Source organism: Oncorhynchus gorbuscha, unplaced genomic scaffold (assembly GCF_021184085.1).
Source record: "Oncorhynchus gorbuscha isolate QuinsamMale2020 ecotype Even-year unplaced genomic scaffold, OgorEven_v1.0 Un_scaffold_1545, whole genome shotgun sequence".
NCBI classification, from domain to species: domain Eukaryota; kingdom Metazoa; phylum Chordata; class Actinopteri; order Salmoniformes; family Salmonidae; genus Oncorhynchus; species Oncorhynchus gorbuscha.
In genome coordinates, this window is record NW_025746291.1 from 29,104 (window position 1) to 50,000 (window position 20,897).

At 45.4% G+C, this 20,897-nt stretch overlaps 1 protein-coding gene across 1 annotated transcript in view; it reads right to left on the minus strand.

Annotated features, from left to right (window-relative positions):
- Positions 1 to 325: 325 nt before the first annotated feature.
- The window catches only part of LOC124023212 (coronin-7-like), a 23,025-nt gene continuing 2,453 nt past the window's right edge, over positions 326 to 20,897 (minus strand). Inside the window, exons 5-18 of the mRNA XM_046337747.1 lie at positions 20,215 to 20,322; positions 18,401 to 18,557; positions 15,885 to 16,060; positions 15,315 to 15,510; positions 14,833 to 14,975; positions 14,470 to 14,574; positions 14,294 to 14,379; positions 13,872 to 14,013; positions 13,416 to 13,505; positions 13,090 to 13,206; positions 12,726 to 12,861; positions 8,867 to 8,958; positions 956 to 1,042; positions 326 to 801 (exon numbers count right to left, since the gene is read on the minus strand). Coding sequence (XP_046193703.1) covers positions 793 to 801; positions 956 to 1,042; positions 8,867 to 8,958; positions 12,726 to 12,861; positions 13,090 to 13,206; positions 13,416 to 13,505; positions 13,872 to 14,013; positions 14,294 to 14,379; positions 14,470 to 14,574; positions 14,833 to 14,975; positions 15,315 to 15,510; positions 15,885 to 16,060; positions 18,401 to 18,557; positions 20,215 to 20,322 — 1,644 coding nt within the window. The 3' untranslated portion in view covers positions 326 to 792. The remainder of the gene's footprint in view (positions 802 to 955; positions 1,043 to 8,866; positions 8,959 to 12,725; positions 12,862 to 13,089; positions 13,207 to 13,415; positions 13,506 to 13,871; positions 14,014 to 14,293; positions 14,380 to 14,469; positions 14,575 to 14,832; positions 14,976 to 15,314; positions 15,511 to 15,884; positions 16,061 to 18,400; positions 18,558 to 20,214; positions 20,323 to 20,897) is intronic.

Consider the following 20,897-nt stretch of genomic DNA (forward strand, 5'->3'; position numbering starts at 1 on the left):
GTGTAAGGTTAGGAGTGGTGACAGACACACAGGTGTTAGGTTAGGAGTGGTGACAGACACACAGGTGTTAGGTGAGGAGTGGTGACAGACACACAGGTGTAAGGTTAGGAGTGGTGACAGACACACAGGTGTTAGGTTAGGAGTGGTGACAGACACACAGGTGTTAGGTTAGGAGTGGTGACAGACACACAGGTGTTAGGTTAGGAGTGGTGACAGACACACAGGTGTTAGGTTAGGAGTGGTGACAGACACACAGGTGTTAGGTTAGGAGTGGTGACAGACACGCAGGTGTCCATCCAGTGTGACAGGCAGGTGTCCATAAGGGCTGGGTTGTAAGGGAGTGCTGGGAGTCATTTAACTATCTAGCCTGGTAGGAATGTTAGCTATTTACAGTACAAGGCAGCTGCAAGTCAAAGGTCAAATTGGGGTGAGGTTGCCTTTAACAACAGACCTGGGATCAGATTCCCAAACCCCAGTCCTACCTTTAAACATTATGGGGAGGAAAACATATCTGATCCTGATTCAGTCAATGGTTAGAGGCAACATCTACTTACTCAGAGTATTAGAGGATGATACAAGGATATGGGAGGTAGGGCTCTCCAATTGGTATTTCTGGAAAAGCTAGACATTTTGTTGACAGAATTTTACAACCCTAATGACAGGTTAATGTTATGCGTTTGAGAGATGTTCTTTTGACATAGGACACATCAGTGGCACACAGGAATGACACGTTTCAGTCCAACAGGCCCTTGGCTACTGCTGGACCCTGATTGGTCCGCAAGGCAACACACACTAGTCACCCTGAAAGACACAAGAGCATGGGTAAATGTGTGTGTGTGTACATTTGTGTTTGTGTGTGTGTACATTTGTGTTTGTGTGTGTGTACATTTCTGTTTGTGTACATTTGTGTTTCTGTGTGTGTGTGTACATTTGTGTTTGTGTGTGTGTCACTCACCCACTCATCGTCTTCTACTCCCTGGAAGGACTCCTGTGGTAGAGGGTTGTCATCCATCCCCAGCTTGCCTATCATGGCACTCAACAGCTGTAGTACAGACAGATGGTTAACACACTATAGTCCCACTACTGACTAGTGGTGAGTACCAAGACAGATGGTTAACACACTATAGTCCCACTACTGACTAGTGGTTAACACACTATAGTCCCACTACTGACTAGTGGTGAGTACCAAGACAGATGGTTAACACACTATAGTCCCACTACTGACTAGTGGTGAGTACCAAGACAGATGGTTAACACACTATAGTCCCACTACTGACTAGTGGTGAGTACCAAGACAGATGGTTAACACACTATAGTCCCACTACTGACTAGTGGTGAGTACCAAGACAGATGGTTAATACACTATAGTCCCACTACTGACTAGTGGTGAGTACCAAGACAGATGGTTAACACACTATAGTCCCACTACTGACTAGTGGTTAACACACTATAGTCCCACTACTGACTAGTGGTGAGTACCAAGACAGATGGTTAACACACTATAGTCCCACTACTGACTAGTGGTGAGTACCAAGACAGATGGTTAACACACTATAGTCCCACTACTGACTAGTGGTTAACACACTATAGTCCCACTACTGACTAGTGGTGAGTACCAAGACAGATGGTTAACACACTATAGTCCCACTACTGACTAGTGGTTAACACACTATAGTCCCACTACTGACTAGTGGTGAGTACCAAGACAGATGGTTAATACACTATAGTCCCACTACTGACTAGTGGTTAACACACTATAGTCCCACTCCTGACTAGTGGTTAACACACTATAGTCCCACTACTGACTAGTGGTTAACACACTATAGTCCCACTACTGACTAGTGGTTAACACACTATAGTCCCACTACTGACTAGTGGTTAACACACTATAGTCCCACTACTGACTAGTGGTTAACACACTATAGTCCCACTACTGACTAGTGGTTAACACACTATAGTCCCACTACTGACTAGTGGTTAACACACTATAGTCCCACTACTGACTAGTGGTTAACACACTATAGTCCCACTACTGACTAGTGGTTAACACACTATAGTCCCACTACTGACTAGTGGTGAGTACCAAGACAGATGGTTAACACACTATAGTCCCACTACTGACTAGTGGTTAACACACTATAGTCCCACTACTGATTAGTGGTGAGTACCAAGACAGATGGTTAACACACTATAGTCCCACTACTGACTAGTGGTGAGTACCAAGACAGATGGTTAACACACTATAGTCCCACTACTGACTAGTGGTGAGTACCAAGACAGATGGTTAACACACTATAGTCCCACTACTGACTAGTGGTGAGTACCAAGACAGATGGTTAACACACTATAGTCCCACTACTGACTAGTGGTGAGTACCAAGACAGATGGTTAACACACTATAGTCCCACTACTGACTAGTGGTGAGTACCAAGACAGATGGTTAACACACTATAGTCCCACTACTGACTAGTGGTGAGTACCAAGACAGATGGTTAACACACTATAGTCCCACTACTGACTAGTGGTTAACACACTATAGTCCCACTACTGACTAGTGGTGAGTACCAAGACAGATGGTTAACACACTATAGTCCCACTACTGACTAGTGGTTAACACACTATAGTCCCACTACTGACTAGTGGTGAGTACCAAGACAGATGGTTAACACACTATAGTCCCACTACTGACTAGTGGTGAGTACCAAGACAGATGGTTAACACACTATAGTCCCACTACTGACTAGTGGTTAACACACTATAGTCCCACTACTGACTAGTGGTGAGTACCAAGACAGATGGTTAACACACTATAGTCCCACTACTGACTAGTGGTGAGTACCAAGACAGATGGTTAACACACTATAGTCCCACTACTGACTAGTGGTTAACACACTATAGTCCCACTACTGACTAGTGGTGAGTACCAAGACAGATGGTTAATACACTATAGTCCCACTACTGACTAGTGGTGAGTACCAAGACAGATGGTTAACACACTATAGTCCCACTACTGACTAGTGGTGAGTACCAAGACAGATGGTTAACACACTATAGTCCCACTACTGACTAGTGGTGAGTACCAAGACAGATGGTAGTCCCACTACTGACTAGTGGTTAACACACTATAGTCCCACTACTGACTAGTGGTGAGTACCAAGACAGATGGTTAACACACTATAGTCTCACTACTGACTAGTGGTTAACACACTATAGTCCCACTACTGACTAGTGGTGAGTACCAAGACAGATGGTTAACACACTATAGTCCCACTACTGACTAGTGGTGAGTACCAAGACAGATGGTTAACACACTATAGTCCCACTACTGACTAGTGGTTAACACACTATAGTCCCACTACTGACTAGTGGTGAGTACCAAGACAGATGGTTAACACACTATAGTCCCACTACTGACTAGTGGTGAGTACCAAGACAGATGGTTAACACACTATAGTCCCACTACTGACTAGTGGTGAGTACCAAGACAGATGGTTAACACACTATAGTCCCACTACTGACTAGTGGTGAGTACCAAGACAGATGGTTAACACACTATAGTCCCACTACTGACTAGTGGTTAACACACTATAGTCCCACTACTGACTAGTGGTGAGTACCAAGACAGATGGTTAATACACTATAGTCCCACTACTGACTAGTGGTTAACACACTATAGTCCCACTACTGACTAGTGGTTAACACACTATAGTCCCACTACTGACTAGTGGTGAGTACCAAGACAGATGGTTAACACACTATAGTCCCACTACTGACTAGTGGTGAGTACCAAGACAGATGGTTAACACACTATAGTCCCACTACTGACTAGTGGTGAGTACCAAGACAGATGGTTAACACACTATAGTCCCACTACTGACTAGTGGTGAGTACCAAGACAGATGGTTAACACACTATAGTCCCACTACTGACTAGTGGTTAACACACTATAGTCCCACTACTGACTAGTGGTGAGTACCAAGACAGATGGTTAACACACTATAGTCCCACTACTGACTAGTGGTGAGTACCAAGACAGATGGTTAACACACTATAGTCCCACTACTGACTAGTGGTTAACACACTATAGTCCCACTACTGACTAGTGGTGAGTACCAAGACAGATGGTTAACACACTATAGTCCCACTACTGACTAGTGGTGAGTACCAAGACAGATGGTTAACACACTATAGTCCCACTACTGACTAGTGGTGAGTACCAAGACAGATGGTTAACACACTATAGTCCCACTACTGACTAGTGGTTAACACACTATAGTCCCACTACTGACTAGTGGTGAGTACCAAGACAGATGGTTAACACACTATAGTCCCACTACTGACTAGTGGTGAGTACCAAGACAGATGGTTAACACACTATAGTCCCACTACTGACTAGTGGTGAGTACCAAGACAGATGGTTAACACACTATAGTCCCACTACTGACTAGTGGTGAGTACCAAGACAGATGGTTAACACACTATAGTCCCACTACTGACTAGTGGTTAACACACTATAGTCCCACTACTGACTAGTGGTGAGTACCAAGACAGATGGTTAACACACTATAGTCCCACTACTGACTAGTGGTGAGTACCAAGACAGATGGTTAACACACTATAGTCCCACTACTGACTAGTGGTTAACACACTATAGTCCCACTACTGACTAGTGGTGAGTACCAAGACAGATGGTTAACACACTATAGTCCCACTACTGACTAGTGGTGAGTACCAAGACAGATGGTTAACACACTATAGTCCCACTACTGACTAGTGGTGAGTACCAAGACAGATGGTTAACACACTATAGTACTGACCACTATAGTCCCACTACTGACTAGTGGTGAGTACCAAGACAGATGGTTAACACACTATAGTCCCACTACTGACTAGTGGTTAACACACTATAGTCCCACTACTGACTAGTGGTGAGTACCAAGACAGATGGTTAACACACTATAGTCCCACTACTGACTAGTGGTGAGTACCAAGACAGATGGTTAACACACTATAGTCCCACTACTGACTAGTGGTTAACACACTATAGTCCCACTACTGACTAGTGGTGAGTACCAAGACAGATGGTTAACACACTATAGTCCCACTACTGACTAGTGGTGAGTACCAAGACAGATGGTTAACACACTATAGTCCCACTACTGACTAGTGGTTAACACACTATAGTCCCACTACTGACTAGTGGTGAGTACCAAGACAGATGGTTAATACACTATAGTCCCACTACTGACTAGTGGTGAGTACCAAGACAGATGGTTAACACACTATAGTCCCACTACTGACTAGTGGTGAGTACCAAGACAGATGGTTAACACACTATAGTCCCACTACTGACTAGTGGTGAGTACCAAGACAGATGGTTAATACACTATAGTCCCACTACTGACTAGTGGTTAACACACTATAGTCCCACTACTGACTAGTGGTGAGTACCAAGACAGATGGTTAACACACTATAGTCTCACTACTGACTAGTGGTTAACACACTATAGTCCCACTACTGACTAGTGGTGAGTACCAAGACAGATGGTTAACACACTATAGTCCCACTACTGACTAGTGGTGAGTACCAAGACAGATGGTTAACACACTTAACTACTGACTAGTGGTTAATACACTATAGTCCCACTACTGACTAGTGGTGAGTACCAAGACAGATGGTTAACACACTATAGTCCCACTACTGACTAGTGGTGAGTACCAAGACAGATGGTTAACACACTATAGTCCCACTACTGACTAGTGGTGAGTACCAAGACAGATGGTTAACACACTATAGTCCCACTACTGACTAGTGGTGAGTACCAAGACAGATGGTTAACACACTATAGTCCCACTACTGACTAGTGGTTAATACACTATAGTCCCACTACTGACTAGTGGTGAGTACCAAGACAGATGTTAATACACTATAGTTACTGACTAGTGGTTAACACACTATAGTCCCACTACTGACTAGTGGTGAGTACCAAGACAGATGGTTAACACACTATAGTCCCACTACTGACTAGTGGTGAGTACCAAGACAGATGGTTAACACACTATAGTCCCACTACTGACTAGTGGTGAGTACCAAGACAGATGGTTAACACACTATAGTCCCACTACTGACTAGTGGTGAGTACCAAGACAGATGGTTAACACACTATAGTCCCACTACTGACTAGTGGTTAACACACTATAGTCCCACTACTGACTAGTGGTGAGTACCAAGACAGATGGTTAACACACTATAGTCCCACTACTGACTAGTGGTGAGTACCAAGACAGATGGTTAACACACTATAGTCCCACTACTGACTAGTGGTTAATACACTATAGTCCCACTACTGACTAGTGGTGAGTACCAAGACAGATGGTTAACACACTATAGTCCCACTACTGACTAGTGGTGAGTACCAAGACAGATGGTTAACACACTATAGTCCCACTACTGACTAGTGGTGAGTACCAAGACAGATGGTTAACACACTATAGTCCCACTACTGACTAGTGGTTAACACACTATAGTCCCACTACTGACTAGTGGTGAGTACCAAGACAGATGGTTAACACACTATAGTCCCACTACTGACTAGTGGTGAGTACCAAGACAGATGGTTAACACACTATAGTCCCACTACTGACTAGTGGTGAGTACACTAAGACAGATGGTTAACACACTATAGTCCCACTACTGACTAGTGGTTAACACACTATAGTCCCACTACTGACTAGTGGTATAGTCCCAACTGACTAGATGGTTAACACACTATAGTCCCACTACTGACTAGTGGTGAGTACCAAGACAGATGGTTAACACACTATAGTCCCACTACTGACTAGTGGTGAGTACCAAGACAGATGGTTAACACACTATAGTCCCACTACTGACTAGTGGTGAGTACCAAGACAGATGGTTAACACACTATAGTCCCACTACTGACTAGTGGTGAGTACCAAGACAGATGGTTAACACACTATAGTCCCACTACTGACTAGTGGTGAGTACCAAGACAGATGGTTAACACACTATAGTCCCACTACTGACTAGTGGTGAGTACCAAGACAGATGGTTAACACACTATAGTCCCACTACTGACTAGTGGTGAGTACCAAGACAGATGGTTAACACACTATAGTCCCACTACTGACTAGTGGTAGTCCCACTACTGACTAGTGGTGAGTACCAAGACAGATGGTTAACACACTATAGTCCCACTACTGACTAGTGGTGAGTACCAAGACAGATGGTTAACACACTATAGTCCCACTACTGACTAGTGGTTAACACACTATAGTCCCACTACTGACTAGTGGTGAGTACCAAGACAGATGGTTAACACACTATAGTCCCACTACTGACTAGTGGTGAGTACCAAGACAGATGGTTAACACACTATAGTCCCACTACTGACTAGTGGTGAGTACCAAGACAGATGGTTAACACACTATAGTCCCACTACTGACTAGTGGTGAGTACCAAGACAGATGGTTAACACACTATAGTCCCACTACTGACTAGTGGTGAGTACCAAGACAGATGGTTAACACACTATAGTCCCACTACTGACTAGTGGTGAGTACCAAGACAGATGGTTAACACACTATAGTCCCACTACTGACTAGTGGTGAGTACCAAGACAGATGGTTAACACACTATAGTCCCACTACTGACTAGTGGTGAGTACCAAGACAGATGGTTAACACACTATAGTCCCACTACTGACTAGTGGTTAACACACTATAGTCCCACTACTGACTAGTGGTGAGTACCAAGACAGATGGTTAACACACTATAGTCCCACTACTGACTAGTGGTGAGTACCCATATCCCTCATTTAACATGATATCAATATGAGCAAGACATATTGAGATATCGGTTTATCCTTGTTGTTAACCTACACTATTAGGTAATGAACATTCATGAGTCTTGCAGGTACAAAACCCTCTCACAGGCTCTCAACAGCATAGTGAACTGGCTGCTGAAGGTCCATCAACTGGCTTCCCATTGTATTCAAACTGGTTAGGTGGGTTTATCTGCTACCAGGATATTTACGTCTAGCCCAATAGAAAATCTGCAAGCAGTTGTCTGGACTTCACAAAGCCGTGGAAATGAACAGAACATGAAACATTCATACATGATACAGATGATCCCATCACTACTAATAACTATTCACACTATTACCGTGACAAAGTGGTCACCAAGCGTCTAGCTAGCTGCACTCACAGAGAAATACTCCCTAAGATAAGATGCTTGTACAGGTTCAGAATAGGGATGCAGGGTATATGGGTGATCTGCTGACGTGCAGACCTATATAACGTAGGTACATGACGTAATGACACCAGCTACACGTGCAGCACAGCATTCCTAACCTATCCCACAGACCTATTTAACGTAGGTACATGACGTAATGACACCAACTACACAGCATTCCTAACCTATCCCAGACCTATATAACGTAGGTGACATAATATGACATAATAACACCAGCTACACGTGCAGCACAGCATTCCTAACCTATCCCACAATGCCTCTTGCACTGAGATGCAGGGCCTTAGACCCCTGCGCCCATGTGTGTGTGTTAACTATTTCACTTAAAAGGCTGCCATTTAAAACAAATATTGGTATCATTTTTTTGGGCAAGGAAAACATCAGATATCGGTATTGGCCAAAAATGTAATATCAGTGCATCACTAATTCAGATAATAGCAACACACACACACACACACACACACACACACACACACACACACACACACACACACACACACACACACACACACACACACACACACACACACACACACACACACACACACACACACACACACACACACACACACACACACACACACACACACACACCTCATCTTTCTTCTGCTCGTCAGTCTTCTCCTCCAGGTAGTGAGAGGATGGAAGGTACTTTCTCACTTGGACCTCCTTGGGCGCCTCACTCACTGAGAGGACAGACAGACAGATGGACAGACAGAAACAGAGACAGTGAGACCAGAGAGTTGGGAGGGGTTGTGTTAGAATAGCAGTGGACCACTGTGTATATACAGGGTTGTGTTAGAATAGCAGTGGGCCACTGTGTATATACAGGGTTGTGTTAGAATGGGAGTGGACCACTGTGTATATACAGGGTTGTGTTAGAATAGCAGTGGACCACTGTGTATATACAGGGTTGTGTTAGAATAGCAGTGGACCACTGTGTATATACAGGGTTGTGTTAGAATAGCAGTGGGCCACTGTGTATATACAGGGTTGTGTTAGAATAGCAGTGGGCCACTGTGTATATACAGGGTTGTGTTAGAATAGCAGTGGACCACTGTGTATATACAGGGTTGTGTTAGAATAGCAGTGGACCACTGTGTATATACAGGGTTGTGTTAGAATAGCAGTGGGCCACGGTGTATATACAGGGTTGTGTTAGAATAGCAGTGGACCACTGTGTATATACAGGGTTGTGTTAGAATAGCAGTGGGCCATGGTGTATATACAGGGTTGTGTTAGAATAGCAGTGGACCACTGTGTATATACAGGGTTGTGTTAGAATAGCAGTGGGCCACTGTGTATATACAGGGTTGTGTTAGAATGGGAGTGGACCACTGTGTATATACAGGGTTGTGTTAGAATAGCAGTGGACCACTGTGTATATACAGGGTTGTGTTAGAATAGCAGTGGGCCACTGTGTATATACAGGGTTGTGTTAGAATAGCAGTGGACCACTGTGTATATACAGGGTTGTGTTAGAATAGCAGTGGACCACTGTGTATATACAGGGTTGTGTTAGAATAGCAGTGGGCCACTGTGTATATACAGGGTTATGTTAGAATAGCAGTGAGCCACTGTGTATATACAGGGTTGTGTTAGAATGGCAGTGGACCACTGTGTATATACAGGGTTGTGTTAGAATGGCAGTGGACCACTGTGTATATACAGGGTTGTGTTAGAATAGCAGTGGGCCACTGTGTATATACAGGGTTGTGTTAGAATAGCAGTGGGCCACTGTGTATATACAGGGTTGTGTTAGAATAGCAGTGGGCCACTGTGTATATACAGGGTTGTGTTAGAATAGCAGTGGGCCACTGTGTATATACAGGGTTGTGTTAGAATAGCAGTGGGCCACTGTGTATATACAGGGTTGTGTTAGAATAGCAGTGGGCCACTGTGTATATACAGGGTTGTGTTAGAATAGCAGTGGGCCACTGTGTATATACAGGGTTGTGTTAGAATAGCAGTGGGCCACTGTGTATATACAGGGTTGTGTTAGAATAGCAGTGGGCCACTGTGTATATACAGGGTTGTGTTAGAATAGCAGTGGGCCACTGTGTATATACAGGGTTGTGTTAGAATAGCAGTGGGCCACTGTGTATATACAGGGTTGTGTTAGAATAGCAGTGGGCCACTGTGTATATACAGGGTTGTGTTAGAATAGCAGTGGGCCACTGTGTATATACAGGGTTGTGTTAGAATAGCAGTGGGCCACTGTGTATATACAGGGTTGTGTTAGAATAGCAGTGGGCCACTGTGTATATACAGGGTTGTGTTAGAATAGCAGTGGGCCACTGTGTATATACAGGGTTGTGTTAGAATAGCAGTGGGCCACTGTGTATATACAGGGTTGTGTTAGAATAGCAGTGGGCCACTGTGTATATACAGGGTTGTGTTAGAATAGCAGTGGGCCACTGTGTATATACAGGGTTGTGTTAGAATGGGAGTGGACCACTGTGTATATACAGGGTTGTGTTAGAATAGCAGTGGGCCACTGTGTATATACAGGGTTGTGTTAGAATAGCAGTGGGCCACTGTGTATATACAGGGTTGTGTTAGAATGGGAGTGGACCACTGTGTATATACAGGGTTGTGTTAGAATAGCAGTGGACCACTGTGTATATACAGGGTTGTGTTAGAATAGCAGTGGGCCACTGTGTATATACAGGGTTGTGTTAGATAGCAGTGGGACCACTGTGTATATACAGGGTTGTGTTAGAATAGCAGTGGACCACTGTGTATATACAGGGTTGTGTTAGAATAGCAGTGGGCCACTGTGTATATACAGGGTTGTGTTAGAATAGCAGTGGACCACTGTGTATATACAGGGTTGTGTTAGAATAGCAGTGGACCACTGTGTATATACAGGGTTGTGTTAGAATAGCAGTGGGCCACTGTGTATATACTCTATGTGGGAAAAGGAAAAAGTATGTGAACCCTTGGATTTAATAACTGGTTGACCCTCCTTTGGCAGCAATAACCTCAACCAAATGATTTCTGTAGTTGTGGACCAGACCTGCACAACGGTCAGGAGGAATTTTGGACCATTCATCTTTACAAAACTGTTTCAGTTCAGCAATATTCTTGGGATGTCTGGTGTGAACTGCTCTCGAGGTCATGCCACAGCATCTCAGTCAGGTTGAGGTCAGGACTCTGACTGGGCCACTCCAGAAGGTCAGGACTCTGACTGGGCCACTCCAGAAGGTCAGGGACTCTGACTGGGCCACTCCATAAGGTCAGGTCTCTGACTGGGCCACTCCAGAAGGTCAGGACTCTGACTGGGCCACTCCAGAAGGTCAGGTCTCTGACTGGGCCACTCCAGAAGGTCAGGACTCTGACTGGACCACTCCAGAAGGTCAGGACTCTGACTGGGCCACTCCAGAAGGTCAGGACTCTGACTGGACCACTCCAGAAGGTCAGGACTCTGACTGGACCACTCCAGAAGGTCAGGTCTCTGACTGGGCCACTCCAGAAGGTCAGGACTCTGACTGGGCCACTCCAGAAGGTCAGGTCTCTGACTGGACCACTCCAGAAGGTCACAACTCTGACTGGGCCACTCCAGAAGGTCACGACTCTGACTGGGCCACTCCAGAAGGTCAGGTCTCTGACTGGGCCACTCCAGAAGGTCAGGTCTCTGACTGGGCCACTCCAGAAGGTCAGGACTCTGACTGGGCCACTCCAGAAGGTCAGGTCTCTGACTGGGCCCCTCCAGAAGGTCAGGACTCTGACTGGGCCACTCCAGAAGGTCAGGACTCTGACTGGACCACTCCAGAAGGTCAGGTCTCTGACTGGGCCACTCCAGAAGGTCAGGACTCTGACTGGGCCACTCCAGAAGGCGTATTTTCTTCTGTTGAAGCCATTCTGTTGTTGATTTACTTCTGTGTTTTTGGTCGTTGTCCTGTTGCATCACCCAACTTCTGTTGAGCTTCAATTGGCAGACAGAGAGCCTAACATTCTCCTGCAAAATGTCTTGAATACTTGGGAATTCATTTTTCCATCAATGATAGCAAATTGTCTAGGCCCTGAGGCAGCAAAGCAGCCCCAAACCATGATGCTCCCTCCACCATACTTTACACTTAGGATGAGGTTTTGACGTTGGTGTGCTGTGCCTTTTTTCATTCCAGGTACACCGATCCACAAGACTTTGCTCAAAGCCTGTATCGGCAATTCTACGTTATAGAAGATCTCTGCCTCACATTGAGTTGATTGACGATTGGCTGTCAGAATAGATTTAGCTCGTGTCACCATCATGTCAAAGCACAAGGCAGATAATCTTGTCAAACCCAGGACTTGGCCCATGAAAGAGTGGATAGGTTGCCCCTTATAAACTGTATCTGCTTGGATTCTCATCTGACAATCAAAAGGTGGATCTAACAGTAATGCTGTTGACTTCAGTCCACTGTTTGTACTATACGTGCCTGGGCGGAGCAGAGCTGAGGTTAGCCCCTACCTGGGGTCATGTCTTTGGGCTTGAGGCTGACGGACTGGTGCTTCCCATCAGAACCAGCCAGCCAGGCTGAGGCTGTCAGAGAGGACTCCCACCACACTGCTGTGTCTGGGTACACATCATCCTGGAAGAACTCTTTCTGTGGACGGACGGAGAGAAGGAAGGAGGGAGACGAGACACCACAGGATTAGTTCAGAACTCAAACAGCTCAAACTCCACAGACTAAGTACAAACAGGGGTTCACATAGCAGACCCTTTTTACTGGTAGTTCTTTGAGGCCCTGGTCTGAAAAGTCATCAAATAACTGCAGGTTTTTCCTATTTCCCCCCATGTATACACTAGATAGCAGCGTTCAGCCATAACTCACTCTGACGCGGGGGACTCTGAAGGCCACTGGCTCTATGGAGGTCTTACTGAGCCTCAGACCCCTGGCCACCTCGACCTCTTGCACCACACACTCAGTCTTCGGCAGGAAGGCCAAGCCCTGAACACAGGAAACAGGAAGTTCATGCAAAGAGATTCTACAGGTCTACAGGTGCCTGCGTAATTGATTGACAGATCACGTCACAAATTCAGGGAAATGTTTTAATCTATTGACTACAAAACATGTAATAAGAAGGAGCAGGATGTAGGAAATGAGAAAAGAAAGAGGGAAAAGCAGGGATGTAAATGCTGTTAACATAAAGTCTATACCTTGTGGGGCTCTGAGGAGTTGAAGCTGGCACATTCCAGGAAATAGGGAGCTTCTGGCACTATCTCAAAGATGTACACTCGCGTGTCACCCTGGTAAATGTAAACAACAACAACAACAATGGCGGTATAGGTTTACTCGTGTCAAAATAAACCTTTATAAGGTTTACTCGTGTCAAAGTCTGGGTATGGGGATGGATGGATCTACCAATCCAGTATGGATCTACCAATCCACCACCACCAAAATTAGCCCGGTCCCAGAAAGTTTTTTGTGGTCTACTAGACATAGGAGTTGGCAAGACAGCACAAACAGATCGGGAACCAGGCTAGGCAGACATTATTATCATGAAGCACAAGAGTCTGTAACAGACTTTCAACACAACATCAAGTCAATATGGGCTCTATTTTCTTCTATCCAAAATAAATGCTCTGTTTATTTGTTTGTTTGTTGTCGTTTACCTTTCCGGTGAGGATGACGACGCTGGTGTCGGGGTCGTAGAAGGGAATGAGGGTGGAGGGTGAGACGTCGGTGGGGGCGCTGGCGATGGCCCCGGAGGACAGGGACTCAACGGAGTGCAGGTACAGGGTTCTCTCACTGCGACTGCAGAAGGGGGAAACACATCGGGGGTCAAAGGTGAGGTGAACTGTGGTGACATCATCAATGAAGTCTCGGGTCAGAGGGGTTGTTTTCCTCTTGTTCACCAGGACCATAAAGCCTTTGGTGCAGTTTTTTGTGTGAACCAAGATTATGGGTGAACTACATGTCAGACTGAATGGTCATTCACACAAAAGATGAACTGAATGAATTAAATGAAGGTAAATGGATTGTTAAGCACAAATTGAAGCTCAACTACCAAACAGAAATACAGAGAAATATTCACCTGTCGAATCCTGACACCATCAGGTATTTGCCGTCACACACCCACACCACACGGGCCCCTCTGTGGCCCTCAGGACCTGCACCCTCCTGCAGAGAGAGAGAGAAGCAGAATGAGAGATATATGGAAATACTCCAAACAGAAAGGTCAACAACTGCTCAGGTCTCCTGTACACACACCTGTACTGGGTCAGCAGACTTGCGAGGGTCGTAGATGCGCAGTCTCCCATCCTTACACACCGTGGCCAGGAGTTTACCATCCGGACTCCACGCCATCCCAAATATCTATATGCACACCAGGCAGGAGAGGGAACAGAGAAAGGAACGAGTGAAACGTTGAAATGAAGCGAAGGAGACAAGCAAAATGCACGTTCCTTGTCCATACTCTAGGTAGGATCAATCAATCAATATCCATCCATCAATCAATATTATTATCCCAGATACATTTTACCACGTCCCTATTCTCTAACAAAACCAGTGGTTCCACCCCCTGCCAATACCAATATTCCTTATGTCCCACCCCTTTCCCTTCTCCTCCGTCACCTGATCCTGGTGTCCCCGGAGCGCTTTGACCTCGTCCCCAGACTCCAGGTTCCACAGGCGCACCGTCTGGTCGTAGGAGGAGGATGCCAGCAGGCCCGACGCCAGGGGGTGGAACTTGACTGAGTAGATCTTCTCAGTGTGGCCTGTGATTGGTCAAAACCCCTGTCACTCACTCACATTCTATCAAGATATGATTGATAGATTGATAGATTCAGAAGTCACACAGTATACGGCTATATATAAGGATAATAAGACGCACTGTAGCAAATTGCATACCGGTATCCTGTTCATTTAATTTCTGTCACTCATTGAATGAAGGATAGAGTACTGATACATATGTGGCTACATTCACTCACACATCTACATATCAGATATTTCACATTGGACCCCAAAAGCCCCAGCTCTGAGTCTAACTTCATTCAATTGAATTCTACTTTACTTGAACTGAATTGGTCTCCAGGCCCCTGTGGAGTGTGTCTTACCCTGCAGGATGGTCTCTGGCTCAGTCAGGGTCTCTGTCAGACCCCCCTCAGGCACCTGCCACACACGGATCTTAGCATCCTCGCCCGCCACCACCAGCCTGTGACTGTTGAAGGGGTCCCAGGAGAAGTCAGCCACGTTGACAGAGTTCTGGATGGTGGGCAGGCCCGTGTCCGCTAGCTTCCCAGCCTGAGACAACTGAGGAGGGGGGCAGTGAGATACATCCCTTTTTCTTTAATGTGTGAACCAATAAAGCCACATCTTTGGTCTAATATGGTGGCAGAAATCCTAAATGACTATTTCCACTATTCATTCCTATTATTTGATGACATTCTACTGTATATGTAATTCTGTAACGGCTGCATATTATTTAATGTTAGTTGAAATGTTGTCTACTCCCCTCCAACTAATAAGACACAGCCATAAACCACCCTCACTTTAGCAGAATTCTGCTTTCTTGACCAGGGCTCACTTTAAAAGATAAAGATAAGGACAAATGAAAATAACTAAAAGAATACTACAATATTTTGGATAAAGACACATTATCTTCCATTTTCTAAGTGTGGAAGTACCTCAAAGATGGCGATCTGACCCCCGGCGGTGGCGAGGGGCACGGCCACGCGATGGCGGTTGGCACAGAAGCCATCACACTCCCCGGGCGTGGTGAGGTTGAGCCCCTTCAGGTTGGTGAAGTGCGTGTCTCTGTGAAGCACCGCACCCTGCAGGTGACGAAACTTACTGCTGGGACCTGGGGGAGGAGGAGAGGGAGGGAGAGGGAGGAGGAGGAGAGGGAGGGAGAGAGAGGGAGGAGGAGAGGGAGGGAGAGGGAGAGAGGGAGGGAGAGGGAGAGAGAGGGAGGAGGAGGAGAGGGAGAGAGAGGGAGGAGGAGAGGGAGGGAGAGGGAGAGAGAGGGAGGAGGAGAGGGAGGGAGAGGGAGAGAGAGGGAGAGAGGGAGGAGGAGGAGAGGGAGGGAGGAGGAGGAGAGGGAGGGAGGAGGAAGAGAGGGAGGGAGGGAGAGAGAGGGAGGAGGAGGAGGAGAGGGAGGGAGAGAGAGGGAGGAGGAGGAGGAGAGGGAGGGAGAGAGAGGGAGGAGGAGGAGAGAGAGGGAGGAGGAGGAGAGGGAGGGGGAGGAGGAGGAGAGGGAGGAGGAGGAGAGGGAGGGAAAGAGGGAGAGAGAGGGAGGAGGAGGAGAGGGAGAGAGAGTGAGGAGGAGGAGAGGGAGAGAGAGGGAGGAGGAGGAGAGGGAGAGAGAGGGAGGAGGAGGAGAGGGAGAGAGAGGGAGGAGGAGGAGAGGGAGGGAGAGGGGGAGAGAGGGAGGAGGAGGAGAGGGAGGGAGGGAGAGGGAGGGAGAGAGAGGAGAGAGAGAGAGAGAGAGAGAGGGAGGGGGAGGGAGGGAGAGGGAGAGAGAGGGAGGAGGAGGAGAGGGAGAAAGAGGGAGGAGGAGAAGAGGGAGAGAGAGGGAGGAGGAGGAGAGCAGGGTGATTTTAGACTTTAGCTACATTATTTGTAACCTGGGTCTTGTTCATTAGGCACCAACCTGAAGAAATTATTTACAATGATGTACCTGGTCCAATAAGAAATGCTTGTTTTAGTTTTCTGTTGCAAAACATTTTGTTACGCAGTACCCAATGAACACAACCCAGGTATATTATTAGTAACCTAGTCCCATACTATATGTGCTGTGGGAAGCTATGGTACATATGGTTAACAAACAAGTTGGTTACAGCACATTTAGAATGGTAACAGGCTACATCAGACAGGGGATACTGGCAGTGTGCCTGGTCCCAGATCTGTTTGTGCTGTCTTGATATGCTAGCAGTGTGTAGGATTGGATCGTCAGACAGGTTCAGATTAGTCCAAACCACCAACTCTCTCTCTCACACACAGTTCAGTTGTAAATACAGCTCAAACCAACAATCAGCAGGACATTATAATAAGATAATGACAAGGTAGGGAAATGAGATGAGAGATGAGAGAGAGAGCCTTACCTAGCATTGAGACTGACACTGTCAAATCTTACATAACATACTTCCTAATAGCATAACTGGATATGTAACACATAGCATTGTGGGTAATGTAGTACCACCACAGTTTCCCAAAACAGCTTTACTCAACATGTTGCTGTTGGGTAAGGATGTGTGTATGGTGTATGTATGTGTGTGGTGTGTGTATGTGTGTGGTGTGTGTAAGTGTGGTGTGTGTGTGTGTATTCACGTATATGTGTGTTTGTGTGTGTGTGAGACGGAGCACTGCTACTGTTTCCCAAACAGCCTTACCCAACATGCTGCTGATGGGTAAGGATGTGTGTATGGTGTATGTATGTGTGTGTGTGTGTGTGTGTCTGTGTATTCACGTATATGTGTGTTTGTGTGTGTGTGAGACGGAGCACTGCTACTGTTTCCCAAACAGCCTTACCCAACATGCTGCTGATGGGTAAGGATGTGTGTATGGTGTATGTATGTGTGTGTGTGTGTGTGTGTGTGTGTGTATTCACATATATGTGTGTTTGTGTGTGTGTGAGACGGAGCACTGCTACTGTTTCCCAAACAGCCTTACCCAACATGCTGCTGATGGGTAAGGATGTGTGTATGGTGTATGTATGTGTGTGGTGTGTGTGTGTATTCACGTATATGTGTGTTTGTGTGTGTGTGAGACGGAGCACTGCTACTGTTTCCCAAACAGCCTTACCCAACATGCTGCTGATGGGTAAGGATGTGTGTATGGTGTATGTATGTGTGTGGTGTGTGTGGTGTGTGTGTGTGTGTGTATTCACGTATATGTGTGTTTGTGTGTGTGTGAGACGGAGCACTGCTACTGTTTCCCAAACAGCCTTACCCAACATGCTGCTGATGGGTAAGGATGTGTGTATGGTGTATGTGTGGTGTGTGTGTATTCACGTATATGTGTGTTTGTGTGTGTGAGACGGAGCACTGCTACTGTTTCCCAAACAGCCTTACCCAACATGCTGCTGATGGGTAAGGATGTGTGTATGGTGTATGTGTGGTGTGTGTGGTGTGTGTGTATTCACGTATATGTGTGTTTGTGTGTGTGAGACGGAGCACTGCTACTGTTTCCCAAACAGCCTTACCCAACATGCTGCTGATGGCTTTGGCACTCTGGCTGGGGCTGGGGAGGAAGCCTGAGGAGAGGCCAGAGGTGGAGGAGGGGGAGCGGGACGGGGCAGCACTGCTGCTGGGGGAGCTCAGGGGACTGCTGGAGGTGGAGCAGCCTCGCATGGGAGCCTCCTGGAGAGGAGGAACAATAGTAATACATATACAATCATATACCACGCCCGAGGGGGTTCTTCTGATGCACAACACAACGCGGAGTGCCTGGATACAGCCCTTAGCCGTGGTATGTTGGCAACATATCACAAACCCCCGAGGTGCCTTATTGCTATAATAAATTGGTTACCAATGTAATTAGAGCAGTAAAAACAATTGTTTTGTCATACCAGTGGTATGACAGTCATAGTATGACAGTCGTGGTATACAGTCATACCAGTATACCACGGCTTTCAGCCAATCAGCATCAGGGCCGAATCACCAAGTGTATATATCCAATATAGTGTATAAGGTCTGATTAATATAAAATACTTTCTAGAGAGAAGGAATAATACTAATAATATGGTCACTAAACCAGATGTCTTTATGCAAAGATACTCACAGGTTTACTTTAATCTACAGACTTTAGATACTCACAGGTTTACTTTAATCTACAGACTTTAGATACTCACAGGTTTACTTTAATCTACAGACTTTAGATACTCACAGGTTTACTTTAATCTACAGACTTTAGATACTCACAGGTTTACTTTAATCTACAGACTTTAGATACTCACAGTGTTTACAGACTACTTTAATCTACAGACTTTAGATACTCACAGGTTTACTTTAATCTACAGACTTTAGATACTCACAGGTTTCCTTTAATCTACAGACTTTAGATACTCACAGGTTTACTTTAATCTACAGACTTTAGATACTCACAGGTTTACTTTAATCTACAGACTTTAGATACTCACAGGTTTACTTTAATCTACAGACTTTAGATACTCACAGGTTTACTTTAATCTACAGACTTTAGATACTCACAGTGTTTACAGACTACTTTAATCTACAGACTTTAGATACTCACAGGTTTACTTTAATCTACAGACTTTAGATACTCACAGGTTTCCTTTAATCTACAGACTTTAGATACTCACAGGTTTACTTTAATCTACAGACTTTAGATACTCACAGGTTTACTTTAATCTACAGACTTTAGATACTCACAGGTTTACAGACTACTTTAATCTACAGACTTTAGATACTCACAGTGTTTACAGACTACTTTAATCTACAGACTTTAGATACTCACATGTTTACAGACTAATCTACAGACTTTAGATCCTCACAGGTTAATCCAAGATATTCAATCAACACTCTATGTGTGGCCCGATGCAATAATATGAAAACAATTCGAGAGAAAATAAACAAAATCCAAATTCCATTTTTATTAAAAATACAATAAAAAGGTAGTTGCTAGCAGAGGGAATGAGGGAATGAGGGAACGGAGGGAATAAGGGAACGGAGGGAATAAGGAAAGGGAGGGAATGAGGGAACAGAGGGAATGAGGGAACAGAGGGAATGAGGGAACGGAGGGAATGAGGGAACGGAGGGAATGAATGAGGGAACGGAGGGAATGAGGGAACAGAGGGAATGAGGGAACGGAGGGAATGAGGGAACGGAGGGAATGAGGGAACGGAGGGAATGAGGGAACGGAGGGAATAAGGGAACGGAGGGAATGAGGGAACGGAGGGAATGAGGGAACGGAGGGAATGAGGGAGCAGAGGGAGCCAAAAGAGAAATGAAAGCGACCCATAGAGGAGGAGGAGAACAGATGATGCTGGACTCTCACCTCTTTGCTCCTCCCACTGGGCAGCTCTTTCTTAGCAGCCGTCTGATTGGCTGGTTTAGCGTTGTTAGGCTTCTGACGATTGGATGGGTTGACATTGACCTTCTCAACCTGAGAAGACGCCCATGATTGGATGTTTAAAGAACAGCAGGCTATTGCTTGGTCCTGAAGTACAAACCGCGCCAAAAACCAAGCATTTCTATTGGTACTGTATGCACATTGTATCCAAGTTAGAATACAGATTAGAGTTATATTGTGTAGAGTGATGGTGGTACATTAGAGTTATATTGTGTAGAGTGATGGTGGTACATTAGAGTTATATTGTGTAGAGTGATGGCGGTACATTAGAGTTATATTGTGTAGAGTGATGGTGGTACATTAGAGTTATATTGTGTAGAGTGATGGTGGTACATTAGAGTTATATTGTGTAGAGTGATGGTGGTACATTAGTTATATTGTGTAGAGTGATGGTGGTACATTAGAGTTATATTGTGTAGAGTGATGGTGGTACATTAGAGTTATATTGTGTAGAGTGATGGCGGTACATTAGAGTTATATTGTGTAGAGTGATGGTGGTACATTAGAGTTATATTGTGTAGAGTGATGGTGGTACATTAGAGTTATATTGTGTAGAGTGATGGTGGTACATTATAGTTATATTGTGTAGAGTGATGGTGGTACATTAG